Genomic DNA, 19,783 nt, shown 5'->3' with positions numbered 1-19,783 from the left:
GGCATTCTTATACAAACATGAGCACGTTCATGTTTGATTCAATTAGTTCACTTTTGCAGGTATATTAGACGAACTAAAATTAAGTAAATCTGGCTTCAAGGACTTCAATCTGTTGAAGGGAGTTGGCTGATTCTCCAAACCAACTGAATTGATCAAAGCCTGGCAGCATTCAATTATATGTCAGAGGGGGGAATCAGCATCCAGTTTTTGCCACTATAGATTATAGAAGAAGATCCTTTCAGTTTCAAAACAGTATATCAGAGGAAGAGATGCAACAACTTTTTTGGAAGTGGAAATAATTTATGCTTTCTGCAAACACGCACACACCTTTTAACGATAAGTATCTCGTCAAAATGCTGTATAAACTGGCTATGTACGTAAACAGGTGAAAAATAATAACGCTGCCTGCATGCGTGTTTGCATCATGTCTATTGGCTAGAAATGTAGAGCGAACCCTATAAAAAATATGTACTTGCAAAAAAATGTGTTAGTAGTAAAGCATAGAAAATTTTATACGTGGGAAATGTACAACACTGCTTTTTAACTCATCAGAACTTCAAAAAAATATCTAGTGTGTACGTATTGGACAACACTTATGGTGAGAAAAGGAGGAAGAAATTATGTGTGAAAGGAAGAAAGCGAAAGTATATGAGCTAGAGAGAAAATGTTGGTGATCATTGACATACTTGGTTGTTTTTCTAGGTATTAATAGTTTTTCTCGTCAAGATTTTTTTAATGATAATGAAGATATTGAAAACAAGACTCTGACAACCTCCTAGTGACCCATTCTTTTTTTCCCTTAATTTCTTCTCTTATTTCTTTCTCCTATCTTCTCTATGTCAGCACATGAATCAAATTTCTTTTCTTCTCCCGTGTATTTACAATGCATGTGTGCATGAGTTGAAAATTAAGCATGGAGGGAAAAATATGCATGGGTGAACACATGAGGAAAGAAAAGTTGGGCATGGAGAAGAATTATCCCTAGCCGTAAACGGTTAGGATGGGCCTTGACCCAAACAACTAGGATCTTTCATTTGACAACTTAAAGGAAATGGCAGCATGCAATATTGAAGAATACATCAAATTATATAAGCAAGGAAATAAAAGCAGCACTGTAATGTGAAAACCTTCTTGTTTAACCATATGATTAACTCAAAGAATGGTTTTTGTTTTAGACTCTTCTGTACTCTTAGCTCGAACACCAAGTCAAGAAAGGAAGCATGCTTAACATTGATCTTAGATTTAAATAATGGAGTGAGGGTTGCAAAGCTACGTGCCTGTCACGGCAGTGAAGATTTTGATGATTATTTGAATATGCCCACACCACACGACGCAAGAATTTCTTGATATTTTATTGCCTTGAATCCCGGAGGAAAACTCCAAAATGAGACAAATCTTGGACTATTCTTTGAAACTCCTTTTCAGATGAGAGAACATAGGATGTGCAGATGGAAGGAGGAGAGGCTGGTAGATGGTGATGGAGTTTGTGATGATGGCTACCGTCGCTAGGTCAGTTTTGCTGCCGTACGTGAGGAAGGGTTGAAATGACAATGAGACCGTGAGGTAATGGTGGAGGAGAGGCTGGTTTATGTCCTCGCTGGCGGTCAAAAACTTGAAGCTCTCCGGTCCTCTCCTTTTTTTTTTCTCCTCCCTTGCTAACGGTGGCCTCAATTCGGTTTTATAGGATAAACATGGGATCACCTCCCAAAAAACCCGCCCCTGCACTCTGATCTTGTCGATCTCCTTTTTTAAAAAAAGGAAATGAGATCCTCTCAACGTCTTAATCTTGTGCCGCATTTGGTGAAAACAGGACACCGACAGTCCTGCCATTATTAGACCGTTGAAGATGGGTTTTCTTCATGTCAGAGGAGCATCGTAGGGGTGAAGGAAACAAATCAAACATGTGAGATTCAGAGGTGGTAATCTGGGCTATGATTTAGGGCAGATTTGGTGCGGTTTGGTGGGGAGACTGGGTTGAACCAAAGTCATTTTGATGGTTTCTCGGGCAGCTTTTTCTGGTTCAAAAGGAAGAAGAAAATGAACAGTATTCGAACGACATGTCATTCGAGTCCTTGATTTAAAACCATACGACGAGTCGTCTGCTAGGAGGGATTTAGGTTAAATTAAAGTCATTTTTCAATTTGCCCCCTTAACTTCTGAAATCTTTCAATTAAGCCTGAATTCTTCCTTATCTTTTATAAGCTTTTAAATTTCACCCCTAGAATTTTGCAATTGGACTCTTGGATTTCCATATTCCTTATAAAATGGTCCTTTATTTTGAGTTTATTCAATTCAATCCTGAGTTGATTTTTAAAATTCTAATTCTTTTAATTTCAGCCCTATTAAGTCAATTAAACTATTGGAAGCTAAATGCCTATTCATTTTGCTCCCTAGATATTTATTCCTTGCAATTTCAACTTGAATTGACTCCTGGACTTTCATATTTCTTCAATTAAGTTCTTAATTGCACTAATTAAATCAATCCAAAAGTTCAATTACATCCCTAAACTTATTAAATATTTCAATTTTGGCCAAAACCCTTCCAAAATTCCATTGAGCCCTTGGCTTCTCCTATTTTGTAATTTTGCTCCCATATTCAACTTTCTTCTTAATCAAGTTTTTATTTGTCAAAATTGAACTGTCAAACTTTACAATCTTGTTCATGTTGGTCCTTAAACCTTTAATTTATGCAGTCTTGACCACATTTTCAATTCATTTTCTAATATTTTTTCAATAAGACCCTAAATTATCCATTCACCTGGTGGTTTAAATTGTATGCTTGATCCAAAATATTATCTTTTCTCTTTTATTCTTCTTCTTCTTCTTCGAAAGAAAAATATTTATATTTTTTTACATGAAAAATAAGAAATTTTAGGGAAATAAAAAATTAAGTTATGGCACAATTAACACAAACATAAGGGTAAAATTGAATGCTTTTCCATGCTCTCTCAAACTAATCAAAGTTTAAATCCTCGTTATTTCCTGTTGTATTTATAGGTTTCTTGTTTGTTATGTTTTTTTTTTTTGAAATGCATATAATTATTTGTTATTAAAAAGAGAGAGAGAGAGAGAGGCTATTTAATTTTAGTATAAGGTTTTGATTTTCAAAAACTACATATAAAATTATTTACAAGGAGAAAGAAAATTTAAAGTGAATCTTTGGATAAACTAGGTGGGAGTTTATATAGTTGTTTTAATCGTCAAACCAATTGACCTTAGGCCCCGTTTGTTTGTTGGAAAATAGTTTTTTTTTGGAAAGTGAATTCCGGGAAAGTATTTTCCGATATTTGGTAGTGTGATGAAAAATAAGTTGGAAAATATTTTCCAGTGTTTGGTTATGTCATGGAAAATGAGCTGAAAAATAACTTATTAATGTTTTATTTTTCTCAAGTTTATTAAAATAATGAGGAACAAATCTTATAAATTAAAAAGTTGAATGAGAATGAAATTGAAAAAAAATATAATTTCATAAATTATCTCAAATAAAATAAATAATAATCAAAATAATAGAGATCAAATCTAAAAAATTAAAAAAAAAACATGAAAGATGAAGAAATTAAAATAATAATAATTAACATTTCATAAATTATTTCAAATAAAATAAGTAACAATCAAAAGAATGAGGACCAATTTTGATGGATAAAAAATTTCAATAAAAAAATGACAAGGAAAAAACAAATAGCAATTATAAAAATAAGGACCAAAATTAATATAAAAATTAAATTTTAAGAGATGAAATTAAAAAATAAATATTCAAAACAAATTATATATAGCAATCAAAAGTTTGAGGATCAAATTTGATATAATCAGCAAATAATGACATTGTTAAATTTTTCACAACTTCCGGAAAGTGTTTTCCGCCCAAATTTTTCAGGAAAACACTTTCCTGAAAACCAAGCCAAATTTTCCTTTGACTGGAAAGTGTTTTCCGTTGACCAACTTTTCTAATGGCAAACAAACACAGGAAAGTTTGAAAAGTGATTTCACGGAAACCACTTTTCGGAAAACAAACACAACCAAAAGGGGAAACACTTTCCTGTAACTAAACCAAATTTTTCCGTTGACCAACTTTTCTAATGGCAAACAAACACAGGAAAGTTTGAAAAGTGGTTTTCCAGAAACTACTTTCCGGGAAACAAACATGGCCTTAGTTGTTCTTGTTTTGAAGAGGAAGGAGAAAGGGCCTAAGTTTACACCTGACAACCAAACCAGGACGTCTCATGTATTCTCTGCGCCGATATGAGTTGCTTGTAATGTTGTTTCTTCTTTGATACAGCTCTTTTATATATATATATATATATATATATATATATATATATATATATAACAATAATAATTGGAGTTGTTAAACCTGAACCTACATCGTGGGTTACTTGAAAAACGTGGTATTTAGATGAGTCTGACACAGATCGGGGTTTTAAGTTGAAACATAAAATATATTGAGCTAATAAAATTAGTGTTTGTTTGAGATAATAATAAATGTTGTTTTTTAAAGTATTTTTTACTTGGAAATACATTAAAATAATTTTTTTTAATTTTTGATATCAACACATAAAAACAATCCAAAAATACAAAAATTAATTTAAAGTTAAAAAAATTTTAATTTTTTTAGATACATGATTCAACTACAATCTCAAACACTTAATAAATACAAAAAAAAAAAAATTCGATTCAATCATCAAACCAGGTCTAACAATAATAGTTGGTTTAGTCATAAGTTATTATGTATTTATAGTTCAAGTCTAAGGATCTCCATTGTTTTTATGAGACTTCGGTCTAACATTTTCTAACGCTCTACATGATCAACTCCATGGAGTTGGCCTAGCAGAAAAGAGTTGAGACTTGGCAATGTGCTTCTGTTCAAAATCTTAGGTTCGACTCTTGCCAGGTGCAAAGAACTTTGTAAGGCCATCGGATTTTGGCAAAGTACATGAATTAACCGGTGCACCCCCAGGATTTGTCGGGCTCTGGCCTCGATACCTGGTGCTAACCCAAAATACAAAGTTCTCTTATTATTAATAAAAGATTCAAAATCTATTTTCCTAACATATGAAGTGGAGGAAACCATGCATGCAAATCCTAGACTTATGGTTCAAAATGTACATTATACACCAGAAATGATTGGAAGTGAGGGAGTCAAAGTTAAGGCAGATTTAGATTATTTTTTTTTTTATATAATTATTGATTTTATTAAAACATGGTTATTTAGACGGTAACCATAAAAAAAAAAAAATAAGAAACTTACATTGAGATATGTAAAGGAAAAACAGACAAACAAATTAAAAACAACACTAGAAAGTCCTACGATGGTTTGTTCAAAACTTAATGTCATCTGCATTTATTAGAAGATCAGATATCGAATATGTGAACGGATGATTAGAGGATTTCAGCTAGTAAAAAAGACAATGAAGGATCAAGCTAAACCAAGAACTAAGATCTGCAGTACTTTCTTGAAAGACAATATTATTCTAGATTACTCATATACTCCAGGCTATGCAGAAGGATAAAAGCTTTAAAGCTTTTTTTTTAAAAAAAAAAAAAAATTCCAATAACCAACATAGATTATTGATATAACATATCATCCAAACACCTAGAAAAACATCCATTAATTCCCCTTCAAGATAGAATTCTCATCTAAATATTCCAAGCAAAATCACAATGAATAAAAAGGTGGTTAGTGTTCTCAATAGCTATACCACAAAGGTTGCAAGTTGTTTGAGCCTCCAGCACTAAATGGGAGATGAAACAAGAAACTCTTCGTGATGAGCTTATTCCGAATAGCTAGCCAAATGGTGCATTGGATTTTTGGAGGGCAATTCTTCAACCAAACAACAAGAGTTCTTTTGCAATTAATTAATTGATTGATTGTGCTTATTGATGAAGAATATTCGAGAAATATTCTGCAATTCTCTTCATCTATAACTTTTATGTCAACAGTGGCAACTAGGGGTGATTATTTTCGGTTTGGTTCGGTTTTTATCAAAAAAAGTAACCAAATCGAATTTTTTTGCTCACCCTAGTGGCAACACATGCAAGTGAGAATCTCAGACTGATTTGTAGTTTGTTCAACGGTTAGAGCTTTTTCGAGTCAATTTTTTATACAAAGATTAAAGTTATTTTAATTAGCGAGATTCCCGGCATGTTATTTACATCTGAAATGAGAACTTCTTTCTCTTGACCTTTTTTACATTCGAATAAAGAGATAATTAATTAAGTATTATGCTCTTATGCAAATATTTTAAATAAAAAAATTCACATGAGAAAACATCAAATTGATTTTTTTAAAATATATATTTTAATAAATTTAATGTGATGATATCAAAAATAAAAAAATCTAAAACAATATTATTTTAATATATTTTTAATTCAAAAGCATTTTATACTATAATATTAAATACACAAGTGTGAAATCTTTTTTAATTTTTTACATTTTCATGTCACAGTTTTATTTTTTATCAATTAAATTACCATCATTAATAGATAATGTTACAATTAAAAAATTTTGGTGTACATCTATGAAAAACTTGTTAATGTTTAAATAATGACATAGACACCAAAATATTAAAGAAAAATAAAAAAGTCAATATCATAAACGCAAGCATGAAATATTGGTTTTATTTTACCAAATTTTAAAAGTTTTAATTTAAGACATTTTATAAACATAAAAGCTAGATTGTTGATGCGTGTTACATGGTTTAGTTGGTGAATGATATATCTAAAAATAACATTATTTTTTTATATAAAATTATAGTATTCATGTCATAGTCCAGCGGGTTGATCTAGAGTTGGAACCGGACCGGGTTAAAAAAAAATAAAGAAAGGAAAAATTCGGTGTCACCCGGCTGATCCAGTGGGTTGACTTGACAACCCGGCAAGACTCGGTCAAAAACTCGGTTGCAACCTATTGACTTTTGTTTTTTTTACTAAAACGACGTCATTTTGATTTAAAAAAATTGATCCGGGTGACCCGGTAACCCGGTCAAAGCCCAGAACCCAGGTCTTGAACCGGGCCGAATCTAAAAACTATGATTCATGTCATCATTTAATTAATACATCACTAAATCTTCAACAAATATTCATAAAAACAATTAATTATGTCTTTTTTCAATTGATAAAAAGTTAAAATTAAAACATTTAATTAATAAAATAAAAAATTAAATATTCAATACATCTCTATCTCTAAAATAATAAAAAGTATAATTTGAATTATAATTGTTAAATATAGCTAGCGAATTGACAAAAAAAAAACTCACAGTCTCTAACCTAATCAAAAACTAATTTTTAAGTTTAATTAAAAAGTAGATTCACGACATAAAATCTAATTAATTTATTTAAGTTTTTATTAATTTAGTTGATCCAATTAAATTCATTTGTACAACACCAAATAAGATTTTAAAAAGTAAACCATGTTATTTTAATAAAAATAATTAATATAAATTAACATAAAAAATCATATGATAATTCACAAATTAACTCTATAATCTGATGACCCGGATGGATCCTCCAACCGTGTTGACTATTCTGGCTTGGACTGTGACCACAGAAGGCTTCAAAGTTGTCAGGCTACTGCGCAAGTTGCCGGGAGTCGCTTTCATACGACTTTTCTTTCTTACTGACTCCCCATATTTTTGGAAAAAGTTGAAAGGGCAGAATCGGCAAAAAGGAAAACAACAAAAAATCTTGGACACGTTCTCTAATAAAAAAACAATTCCAACACGGCGACCACATTCAATTTCAGAAAGTCAGTCTTGAAGCAGAAAATATATATAAAACGAGTCGAAAGATTAATTAAAAGACTAATTCATGCTAAATATCTTTAGTGGTGTTCTGATTAATTCGTTCGAGCAAATTCCTCGGTTATTATTTTTCTTTTTAAATCAAATTATTAAGGTTAATTTTTCATTATTTTAAAACCGGTGAGTTGACCTGTAACTCGAGTAATTTAAAATCTAGACCGAAATGAATTTCAACAAAAATAATCAGAGAATTGATCAAGTATGACATATCAAAAATCTGAATTGCCCGCAACCCGATTAACCTGAAAAAAACCTAGTTAAAACTTGTTGATTTTTTTTTCTCTAATTTTTTTTTCCTAAAGTGATGCATTTTCATTTTTTTTAAAATAAAAAAAATTGAGTTGACTTGTGACTAAAAAATTGTCTCGAGTCGGTCCGGATCGAGTTTAAAAACTATATAATTTTCTTGATAGAAATAGATTGATTAAAAAATATCATTTGGATACTAAATCAAATAATTTCTTGAAAAATATAATAAGCTTGGTTACTCTTTTTTTTTCCTTTTGTATTATCATCAAGAACAAAATAATATAAATCTTGAATCTCTTATACTTGAGGTTTGAATCTTGATAGCTAAGAGCTGACCAATAGCTAATAAATTCGATTGAGTCATTTTGTACACTTAGTTAATATAAGAAAACGATCCAAAACCACCTTAGCTATTAAAACAAAGAATAATTTATCATTTGTTCAAAATTCATCCATGACTACTATTTTTCCACAAGACAATCATCTTAACTAGAAATTTAGTTTACTCATATCCATATCTCATGGACTTTTTAAGTTCGTGTTTTGCACTTCAACTTGTTTTTTTAAAAGATATCACGTAATGCTGAATATATATAAAATATTATTTTTATTTTAAAAAATAAATTTTATTTGTATAAAACAAAAAATATATAGATGAATTAAAAAAATATCTTGAAAACCCAAACATGAACAAGACAATTTTTTAAAAAACTTATATTATAAAAAGAAATGCAAAACCTGCAACCTACGTCATGAGATCAGAATAAGCTCATACAAAAAAAAAATCAAAGAAAATCACAAGACTAATATTTTAAAAAACTAATACATAAAGACAAGATCGTACAAAGCCGAATACCTAACAAATCAAATATCAAAAGATGAAACCAAGAAAAAAAATCAATCACATAAATGGATTTAAGAAAAATAAGGGTGAAAATAAAAAAATTAATCAGAGGGCAAACAAAAATTTTTAATTGGAGGGTTAAATTTAATTGAAAAATAGCTTTAACAAAAGAAAAAAAAATTAGAAGAATGAAGATCAAATTATAAAAAATAAAACAACAAAAACTTTGATTGAATGATGAAATTGAAAGCAAAAAAAAAAAACATTAATAAAAGGACCAAGAAAAAAAATTAAAAATCAAAAGAATAAGGAATGAAATGGAAAACAAAACATATGAAAAATTGTAATTGAATGACTAAATTAAAAAAAAAACTTCTATAAAAGAAATAAGAAACTAAAAGAATGAGGACTAAAATTGAAAAATAAGAAAAGAAGGACAATTGTGCACTATACATGGCAGGAAAGAGAGAAGAAGGAAAAAAAAAGACATTCGGAAACAATCCGATCACCATACGCCATCGTGCGCCATATCACTTGGAAGAAGGCATGATGATGCATAAAAAAGACAACAGAAAATCAGGTTTGGCCACTAGGTGGCGTCACATACACGCCACCTGAATGACAAGGACGTCACCCACTTATTGGCTCATGCTGAGCACGCGTTATTACTTTTTTTATTTAAAAATTAAAAATATAACTTTAAAATACCAAAACACCCCCGATGACCCTGGTAATTACCCTAAAAACCGATGTGAAAATACAAAAATACCCCAAATGTTAACCTTATTTTTTGTCTTATCTAAGGCCAAAACCATATTTTTATTGTACATGAATAATGAAAAAACTAAAAAAATCCTTGTCCAACAGCCCAGTAACATTTTAATACTGGAAGAAAAAAAAGTATTTTTATTGTTTAAAAATTTATAAAAAATCAAAACAATCTTTTGCTCAACAACTCTAAATATTTTTGGCTTCAAAAGTAAAATAGTATTTTTAATGTATAAAAAAACAAAAAAAAAACTTAAACATCGCTAGATAATATTTTAATAACTAATAGATAATAAAAAAGAACAAAGCACCCATCATCAAAGCTTTTTTTTTCTCCATTCGAGGATAAATATATAATTTTATTATAAAATCCATAGGAAACCGTGTCTATAGTTCTAATAAAAAACTTACACCCACACTCTATAATTTATATATAAACCTTCCTTAAACCTCACCAAAAGAAAGTCGAAACAAAAATACCAAAACGTCCTCTAAATCTCTCTTTTATATCTCTGCAAACTTTCTAAATTCTAACCAAAGAAACCGACAAGGAAAAAAAAAGAAGAAAGAAAACTTCCCATCTTGTGGCATTCCTGATCATCAAGATGATGATGGCAAGCCGTGGCGGAGGCGTCAAGTTGGCGAGTTCCATGATGTTGGTTTCACGTTCTTTCTCAACAGCCATCTCTCGTGGCATAATAGCCAAAGAGGCAGTCACAGCCAAAGCGGTGGGGTTTCATGGGGATGTTGTGCGTAAGAATATTGGTGAATTTTGGGTTCGTGGTTCGGTTTTTGGTGTGAGGCATGGAAGTACTATGAGTTTCGGCGAGAAGGATCAACAGAAGGTGGAGATGAAGCAAACCCAACCGGTTGCGGAAGGTGGTGATAAAGAGGAGAAGAAGGAGATTGCTAGTTACTGGGGTGTTCCTCCTAGTAGGGTTACTAAAGAAGATGGGGCTGAATGGAAGTGGAATTGTTTTAGGGTAAGATTGTTAATTTCTTTAAATATTTTTGTGGTTTTTATATTGATAAAGATTTATGGGTTATTTCCTTCTTTTTTTATGTATGGTTTTGGTTTCTTGAATCAAAGTTGCTTTCTTGGTAAAAAAGTTTTCTTCTTCGTTTATTTGGAAACTTTTTATTCTTGTTAGGGTGTTATAGGAGAGCAGGTTGAAGATCTGCTCTCTTTTTCAAGTCTGTGAGGCGAGGATCAGTACTGGACTAGATATGCATAAAAAATCTTGTGGAATTCAGTGCATGTTTTCTTTTCATTTTGGGATTTGAAGATTGATCTTGTACTTATGGTTTTTTCTATGAAATTGAAGCCATGGGAGACGTATTCTGCTGATTTATCAATTGACCTGAAGAAACATCATGTCCCAGCCACCGTTTTGGACAAAATGGCTTTTTGGATTGTCAAGGCTTTGAGATTGCCCACTGATCTGTTCTTTCAGGTATGATTAGTTCAATTTCTTCACTTTACGCTTGTTTTCTTTTGTTCTTTTTGATCAATTTAATTAAAGAGTTTGCAAATTCTGACTCTTTAGATTCATTAAGTTGTGTCTGTTCAAATACCTTTATACCAAATTATCAAGATTGTTTTTTGTTAACGAAACTGAACGATCATCCATGAAAATATTGCTATTGGGCCATAAGCTTGACTTCTGTTTTGGTTTTTAAGGTAATACAGAATGCTAGCCCTCTGTTGTTGTGTGAAATATAGTATCAGAGGCCAATTGATTGGCGTTTATCTGTGAAATGAAAATTACTTGTGGAAGAGTTCAGGGAAAATGAAAAATGATCTGGGAAAGTATTCTTTTATGAATAATTACCAAAATTGTAGCTCAGGAAAGATGGTTTTGTTGATTTCCTGCCGAATGATCATCCATGAAACATATTGCAAATGGGTCATAAATTTGATGATCAGTTCTTAAATATCAGGAATCAAATTTCTAAGTTCTCCTATCTTTTGCTAGGAAAAACAACTCTGTGAATCTTGCTACCTACAAAAGATTGTTAGATTTACATTCAAAATTTGAATTAATGCCGATGTATTAAAAACTTGGTCTTATTTGTGCATGTAACAGAGGAGGTATGGCTGCCGTGCAATGATGCTAGAAACTGTGGCAGCAGTGCCAGGAATGGTAGGAGGCATGCTGCTACACTGCAAGTCATTGAGGCGATTTGAGCACAGTGGAGGATGGATCAAAACATTACTTGACGAGGCTGAAAACGAGCGTATGCATCTCATGACATTCATGGAGGTGGCAAAGCCCAGGTGGTATGAGCGCGCTCTGGTGATTACTGTCCAAGGTGTTTTCTTGAATGCTTACTTCCTTGGCTACATTATCTCCCCCAAATTCGCTCATCGCATGGTGGGGTACCTCGAGGAAGAAGCTATCCATTCCTACACCGAGTTCCTGAAGGAGTTGGACAAAGGCAACATTGAGAATGTTCCTGCTCCTGCCATTGCTGTTGATTACTGGCGGTTGCCTCCTAACGCCACCCTCCGCGATGTTGTTCTGGTTGTGAGAGCTGATGAGGCCCATCACCGCGATGTGAATCATTTTGCTTCGGTAATTAATTAAGAATCTGATTGAAATTGTTCAAATTCGCCATTCTTGAACCCTTATCTTCATTTAAGACAGCTCTTCTTTCCAAATTCTTATCCGTTGTTCTTGAATCAATTGCAGGACATACACTATCAAGGACGTGAACTAAAAGAAGCTCCTGCTCCTATTGGTTATCACTAAAATGCCTACTTGCGGCTGCTGCCAGGAGACAGGCTGAAACTTTTTAACTATTGTGGTATGGTGCCACGTTATATCATGCTATGAAATTTAAATAGCAATTTATGGTCATTGGTGGAACGGCGAGGTGGTTGATTAGAATTGTGGGGCCCCGGCCACCAATCATAGTGGCTGATTAGTATTGGATATCACCATCGGCCGGTGGTTGGTACTTGTCATCATGACCGTGACCCTTAACGTTCAGGCAACAATGGCGGCGAGTGATGATTATTAATGATAAGATGCTTATTACAGTGGGAAAACCACTGCACACATTTCTTGATTTACTGTATTGTAGCGGTCTGGTTAATTTGTCGTTCTATAATTATTTAGAGACATATCTGTATTTTCACTGTTTTTTAGATCCTTCGAAAAAACATTCAGCCATGTTTTAGGAACTTTTTATATATATATATATATTTTTTTGCTAGACTCCCTTGTCCTTTAAATCAATTTTTCTATAGTTTTGCTACATGGGCTTATTCATGAATTATTCATATTTATTTAGTTATAGTAGCAAAGTGATATTTTTATAAATAAATAAATAAATAAAACTACTAACGCGTCTGCTGCACGAGTTAGCTGCTACGCCACCATCAGGCATTACGTACGACTGCCTTCAGGCCGCCATCTTGGCCTGCTTTCCCTTCCTATTAGGCATGTGTCATAATCATGATGATTATTAATGATCAGATTATTATAGCACCACCACATGTTTATGGGCTGAGCCTTGAACCTATTTTCAAGAAATGTTTCAGTCTTGGCCCATTTGGAGCTTGACAAAATAGAGGGCCTGAACCAGCCCATGAACATGCCCAAATGGCCATGGCATCTGTTTAAGGAAAGTCAAAAGTGGTTCTGTAACTATTAATTGTGCTAATCTAATCCCTGTATGGAAGAAATGTTTCCTATTCTAGTAACTGTTTTCATTTTAAAATATATTAAAATAATTTAATTTTTAAAAAATAATTATTTTTGATATTAGAACTTCAAATTAGAAAACATTAAAAAATAAAAATAAAAATAATCTAATTTTTTTCTAAAATATTTTTAAAATACAAAAACAAACGGTGTGTTAGCAAATTACCAGATATGCATCCAAATCAAAATAGAAAACTAGTTATGTTGGATTTCAATTTCTCTAACATGTTGGGGATATGAATCCAAGAATCTAGTGAAAGATGGAAACCTAGTTACTAAAATATTTGAAACCTTTTATCAAAATTATTTATAAAATTACATTCGTTGAATTTTATAAAGTTGAGCACTAGCACGCTCGTTTTCGTCAATGATTATATATGAATGATCGCCGGTTATTATCTCATGACGAGATAAATATATACTGTTCACATATAACAATTTAATTGCAATCTCAAAATATCAGGGACTGATAGATAACTTCTGTCATGTTTGGATGGTAAGAAAATTTAGAGTAGAAAAGTTTTTGGGCTAAGAAAGCCCAAGAATTTCGCAAACAAGCCCAGAAAATGTCGCTTCTTTCTTTATTTAGATAGTGACCAACTTTCAGGTGCACCCTTTAGAGAGACGTAGAAAGCTAGAACTGAAACACTCTCACTCCTTATTTGTAGTGGCTGGCCAACATTGGCCACTAACCCTCTTTCAATACCAGTGAAGGTAAGATATTTGTGATCATAAACATTTCAAGGGCTTTATTTTTTGTGATTTGTTGGCAATTCTCAAGTTTTTGTAATCTGGGGTGATTTAAAGTTTAAAACTTTTTTTTTTGGGAGCTGGGTGTGTTTGGTTGCTTACAAAATTGGGATTATGAACTTCAATGAGTTGTTGATTTGATTGAGTTCTTCATTTGGTTGTTTATGAAGTGAATAAGAAAAGGAAATAAAAAATATTCTGTGAGGAATTTAAATTTTGGTTACTCAAAGTTTGAATCTTTTTGCTGTTTTTTGTTGGATTGGATGTGTTTGATTGCTTAGAAGATGACAGAATGAAACTTCAACTTCCTTTAATTGTTATTTTCATTATCATTAATTAAATGTGATTATGGCTTAAATTACTGTTTGATAATCTTAATTTTGAATCTCTTGCCATTATCTGGAACTGGCTTTGTTTGGTTGCTAAAGAAAATGCAAGAAAGAAAAAAATCGAATCTTGTTTCATTCCAGGTGATTTTTTTGTTCTAATCCTTGTTTTGAATTTTGGTTATTTATCAAGTTCACGAAAAAAATCTCCTTGTTTTGATCTAATCTTATTTATTTCAGGCACAAAACATATAATTGTGTAGAATTCGAAGAATCATTTTTCTTTATATATATATATATATAATTTCTAATTTATATTATCAAATTCAGGTAACCATACATTTCCTTTACAGCATCAAGAGAGATCCTTGCTATTATTGAGTAAAAATGAAGTTTGAAAAGGTATTGACTTCATCAACTCGTACTTTCTTTGTCTGTTTTCTTAAAGTAATCAGTCAATTATTTCAAGTCTTATGTCATATGGTATTAATGTTGTAGTTAGTAGCAAACCAGCTTTGAGTGCTGTCACAGCTCATCTCTGTTGTGGAACACTGATATTGAATTACCAGTAAGAATCTGGGCTGGTTATATGCATGGAGTTATTGGCCACGATGAACATTTTTTATTTCTGTTGAAAATTTTGTTCTAATCAAACTACAGACAATGCTAGATAAGTAATAGGCATTTCCAATTATTGAAAACCCCCTCCCAGATTGCTTGCATTGCTGTGCCAAGTGAAGATAATTGAGCGCTATTAAACCTATTTTATTTCCTATTGGTTTGGATCACTAATTGAAATAAACTTTCACAGGATCCGGCTGAAGCAAGACTAAGAAACCAACAAAATATGACACCTGGGGCTCCTGGTGTGGGTACTGGTTCAGTGTCCATTGCAAGAAACAGCAGAACAGCTTCTCTCTGTAGAGAAATTAAAATTGTAAGAGAAGACATTTGATGCTCATCTGCATCAGTGTATGGTTTTGTTGATTTATAGATTGCAATTGAGATAAATCATTCTATGTTTTTGCTTTGTTTTTATATAATTGGCTGTGTAGGTCCAAGATTTGATCGAAAGGTGTCTTCAACTTTATATGAATAAAGATGAAGTGGTTAAGACACTCTTAGAACAAGCTAGAATTCAGCCTGGCTTTACAAGCATAGGTAAATCACTCATTCCTCACTACAAGTCTTCTTACTTGCTCTTCTACATACAGTGGTGCTTGGTTGTCATCACTCGATAAATGGACAAAAAGAATGAGATGTTAGTGCAATGGTGCTTCTATCATTGGAGTGCCTGGGCTGATATTATATCATTGTGATCCAGTGTTGCTAACGATAATCTTTTCCTTTTCCCCTATTCTTTTGTTCCATGCTATCTTTATCCGGTGCTTATCTTTGGGATTAAGTGCGCATGAATCCATGGTTCGTATTAATATAATATTTTTTTTATATATAATAGCTCCAACATTCTTTTTTCCCTAGTATGGAATAGATTGGAGCAAGAAAACGCAGGATTTTTTAAGGCCTATTACACAAAGTTAGTTTTGAAGAAACAAATTGCTCAGTTCAATGAATTACTTGAGAATCACCACAATTTGCTGAGTTACGCTGCACCTCTAGAGGCTCCCTTGGCTCCCATGCAGGAAGGCATTCAGCACATGCCAGGTAAGTTTATGGCATAAATATTATATTGTATCAAAAGCATAATAAAGTTAAAGAATACAAGTTAGCATTTGAATAAATTTGAAAAAAATATACTGATAGAAAAAATATGCTCTCAACATTTTTCTCTACTGCCTTTATTTGTAAAGGCTAATTTTATTATCTTGAATGGAAGATTGGAGCTGGGTGTCTGATGCCCTGAAATCAACCTTTACCCCCTAGCTAGGTAGCACCTCCGCTGTCTTCCTTTTTTGCACTGGTATGCAAGGGGATCATTGTTAATTGCACAGACAATTCTGAAGAAATCTTTTGAGTGAAAGGAATAACCATGGTATTGATAGTATGATATTTCTATAGTCATGTACATTACAAAGAGGTGGCCAAAGGAGCGCGTAAGAGTTAGACACTTTGAATCTCTTATCAGGCACATAAAACACAATCCAAAACTTTCTTCAAGATAAAAAACCACATCCAAGCACAAAACATATACAATTTCGCTAGGTTGTCTGAATTATTCTCAAGCTGTTATTCATCATGCCAGTTATTTCCAGCAAGTAAAAATCCTTATTGCTATTTTATCATGATATTTTTTCTGAATTAGAGCTTTTTGCTCCTTTTCTGTAGCACAGTTAACCATTTACATAAGGTATATACCCTCCCGCAGCAGCATCCAATTCCATCAACTAGTAATTCCCAGAATGATTCCACAGGCACCATTTCCAACTATGACCCGGTATATGAAAACCCAGAATGTGGCAGTTTCCTCTCAACTCAGATGAATTATGGGATGTGGTGAGACTTCCTTCTCAGTCTTGATTTCTTGTCTTTTCTCTTCTTAACGTTTAATGCTCATGTGGCTTGTAATTCATACAATTACACTGGTGATATCATAGGAAGTTGCCATGTGGATGTTTCATGAATGATACCTTTGCACTTGTGCTTATTATTCAGTGTGCTCTAAATGCTATCGTTATAGATATATACTCTCAACAGTATAAATCTGCATTGATTTTGAAATATGCTTCTTCCATAGAAATTTTCATTATCATCCATGCATTATGTTGTGACTGTTGATTTGCCTGGAACTTGGTGAATCTTGTCGCACAAGTAACAAAACAGAAACAGAGTTGACAAACATAAATGTGTTTGTAGATATACAAATTATTGATAAATTAGATTGAACTGAAAAGTTTAGAGGTCATACAAATTATCAAGCGATATATTAGGAATAATATAAATACTTGGTTTATGCTGTTGTGATCTTACTGCTCTGCTGTTTATTGAAGGATGGCAATGGACAATAACGCAGCAGATATAGAACCTAACCATCCTTTTATGAAGCCAGAGATTCCAAGTCCTGTATCAGTTACATCCCATGATCATTTTCCTTTCATTCCAAGAGAGATACAAGAGAGTGTGGCCCCATCAGCTGTTGAATTTGCTGAGTTATCTCATTTGCAAAGTGTAAGACAGGTGCCACTTGGACCTGGTAATGCTAGCTTCAATAACTTGGTAGAAGGTGAGACAAACACATTATATTCTGAAGCTCTTCGTGGTGCTGCTCTGCTAGGTTATAATCTATGGTGTGTGTGTGTGTGTGTCATTCTAAATTATTTCCAGGTAATTCACTGTTTCATCTATCAAATCATTAACTGACTCAAGGAAACTCAACAACAGCAATTAAGCAAAAACTGCATTAGACTTGATTACATAATATGATAAAAAAACCCCTTTTTTTCGCTGAGTTGCTTAATTCATGCTATTCTTTCATATGCTGAACAGCGTATTCAGGTTCCAGTTCTACCGGATTGCTTGATCCTTCAGAGCAAAATGACAATGGTAAATTGCCAGTTCTTTCATTCATGTTTTAGACTCACTCTATCTCCAGATATTTTATATAACGTTTTTGTTATTTGCATCACTCTATCTCCAGATTATTTATTTAACTTTTTTGTTATTTGCATCAGTCGAGGAGTTCTTTGTCGATACCTTTCCTGCTGCAAGCTCTCAATCAGAAGAAGAATCTTAAGTGAAGCCCTCACAGTTTTAGCCCTAGTTTATATTTAGCTAGATCTTAGTTTGAACTCGAGAAGTTTCCCTAATTTTCTTGACTTTCTAGAGGGATCTAGTGCACTAGGGTGAATTTGAAACCTTAAAGCAGATTAAGGCAGGCATCAATAAGCGTCCTGCTATATTTTATCCTTCTACTAGAAACTGATCCGCGGTTTGCCTCGGGCCAAATAAAAAAATAATTTTAATGTAATAAAAAAATGTACAGACATTATTAATATATTTTTACATCCAGAAAATTTTTATTTATGAATTGAGAACTTGAAGTGTGCATTTAATAAAATTAACTTATTATCTATCAGGGGTTGTTAGCATTCTTGCCCGCACTGCATTGCAGGTAGTATAGGGTGTTGTGGGTAGAATTTGCAATACGTTTTTGAACAGAAATTAAAGGATATTGGAAGCTAGCTTTGATCCCTTTTTAACCTGTTATACAGTAGAATATTTGTCATAAGACTTTGCTACAAGTGCATGTGAAGGGTGCTTGGGCTCCTGAATCCTCAACACCTTAAAGTAAACCCTTTCCTCCCGCACCCTTACTACGAATTCAAACAACCCTATCTCTAAAGGACCATGTTTATGACACCCGCATGAAAGTTTCTCAGACACTTTTTCTGGGTAGAGAATCGACGCAGAAAGGAGCTGTTTTTTTGCCATGGTTACTTTAGCAATAAGCGTTCCATGGGAATCAAATAATGTCAAGCCACAATGTTTCATCTTAATTTTATGACCTTTATAATTATTCCAAACTCAATATATTATTTTTTTTATAGTTATAAACATTATTAATAAATTGATGAGTATCATCTTTCATTTGAATTTGAATCAGTATTGCACCTTTTCTTTTGATGCAAATCTTTTAATGATATACAAAAATGACATTATTTATAATTGATTTATCAAGCTCCATGAACTTGTTTTTATCTCTACACGTGGTTTTTGATTTTATTGTTAAGATACCACATGTTTTCACAGGGTGGTTTTATTACTTTTTTACTGCAAGATTGACATTCTCTTCAACCTCTTCGGTTTGATTCTAGCAATCCTCGGTATAGTGATATTTTTTTTTTGATAATTATAAAATTTAATTTTTTATTTGTCAAACTTGGATCTCGAATTGCTACTATTGAGGATCTAGTACTTTATCCGGTCTATTAGATATGATCTGTTGAGGCTACCTCAGCCTCCTCTTCATTTGTCTTGTCCACGGCCGTTGCACCCTTGATGGGGTCCTGGAATATCATGTTTCTCTTTTAGAGAAAAATTAGTGCCTGTGCACTTGTATCTCTTTAGTTCTCACTATCTCTATCTTCATGGGCTTGTAGGGTTCTCATGGTTAACTTAATGGTCATATTCTCCTAATCTTAAGATTCCTCTATCGAGATTACTACAGAGTTGAACCTTTTAGGCATTGATCTTAGGATCTTTTCCACTACACATATTTCTTTCAAATCATCACCGCATGTAATCATTTGATTGTAAATTGCCAGCACTCTACCAATGTAACCTGAAATTGATTCAGATTCATGCATTCACAATGCCTTAAATTCTCCCTTTAGTTTCTAAAGGCGAACCTATTTTATTTTCTTAGTTTCGTGGTTTGTCCCT

The 19,783-nt window shown here is 32.6% G+C and overlaps 2 protein-coding genes across 9 annotated transcripts; both read left to right on the top strand.

The window, feature by feature from the left end:
• The first annotated feature begins 10,121 nt into the window (after positions 1-10,121).
• LOC7453837 (ubiquinol oxidase 2, mitochondrial) lies at positions 10,122-12,876 on the top strand. Of its 2 annotated transcripts, XR_002978244.2 has the most exons (5): positions 10,122-10,640; positions 10,983-11,111; positions 11,745-12,233; positions 12,351-12,465; positions 12,506-12,876. XR_002978244.2 is itself a non-coding variant. In XM_024587025.2 (4 exons), exons 1-4 carry the CDS (start codon positions 10,263-10,265, stop codon positions 12,408-12,410), a joined length of 1,056 nt encoding a protein of 351 aa, XP_024442793.1. In that variant the 5' UTR covers positions 10,122-10,262; the 3' UTR covers positions 12,411-12,876. The 2 variants fall into 2 exon arrangements, 1 of the variants encoding a protein (XP_024442793.1); XM_024587025.2 differs by having other exon boundaries at positions 12,351-12,876.
• A 905-nt stretch (positions 12,877-13,781) lies between these two features.
• Positions 13,782-18,424, top strand: LOC7453836 (uncharacterized). Of its 7 annotated transcripts, none has more exons than XM_024586100.2 (10): positions 13,795-14,081; positions 14,797-14,845; positions 14,942-15,011; positions 15,255-15,380; positions 15,499-15,604; positions 15,926-16,108; positions 16,735-16,897; positions 17,392-17,725; positions 17,888-17,944; positions 18,073-18,424. In XM_024586100.2, exons 4-10 carry the CDS (start codon positions 15,291-15,293, stop codon positions 18,136-18,138), a joined length of 999 nt encoding a protein of 332 aa, XP_024441868.1. In that variant the 5' UTR covers positions 13,795-14,081; positions 14,797-14,845; positions 14,942-15,011; positions 15,255-15,290; the 3' UTR covers positions 18,139-18,424. The 7 variants fall into 7 exon arrangements, with proteins under 7 accessions (XP_024441869.1, XP_024441868.1, XP_024441867.1 ...); XM_024586099.2 differs by having other exon boundaries at positions 14,774-14,845; XM_024586101.2 differs by lacking the exon at positions 14,942-15,011 and having other exon boundaries at positions 13,782-14,081; positions 14,774-14,845; positions 16,816-16,897.
• Positions 18,425-19,783: the final 1,359 nt, after the last annotated feature.

Source organism: Populus trichocarpa, chromosome 15 (assembly GCF_000002775.5).
Source record: "Populus trichocarpa isolate Nisqually-1 chromosome 15, P.trichocarpa_v4.1, whole genome shotgun sequence".
Lineage (NCBI taxonomy): Eukaryota > Viridiplantae > Streptophyta > Magnoliopsida > Malpighiales > Salicaceae > Populus > Populus trichocarpa.
Note: the sequence above shows the minus strand (reverse complement) of the source record. Positions and strands in the feature narration are given on the sequence as shown.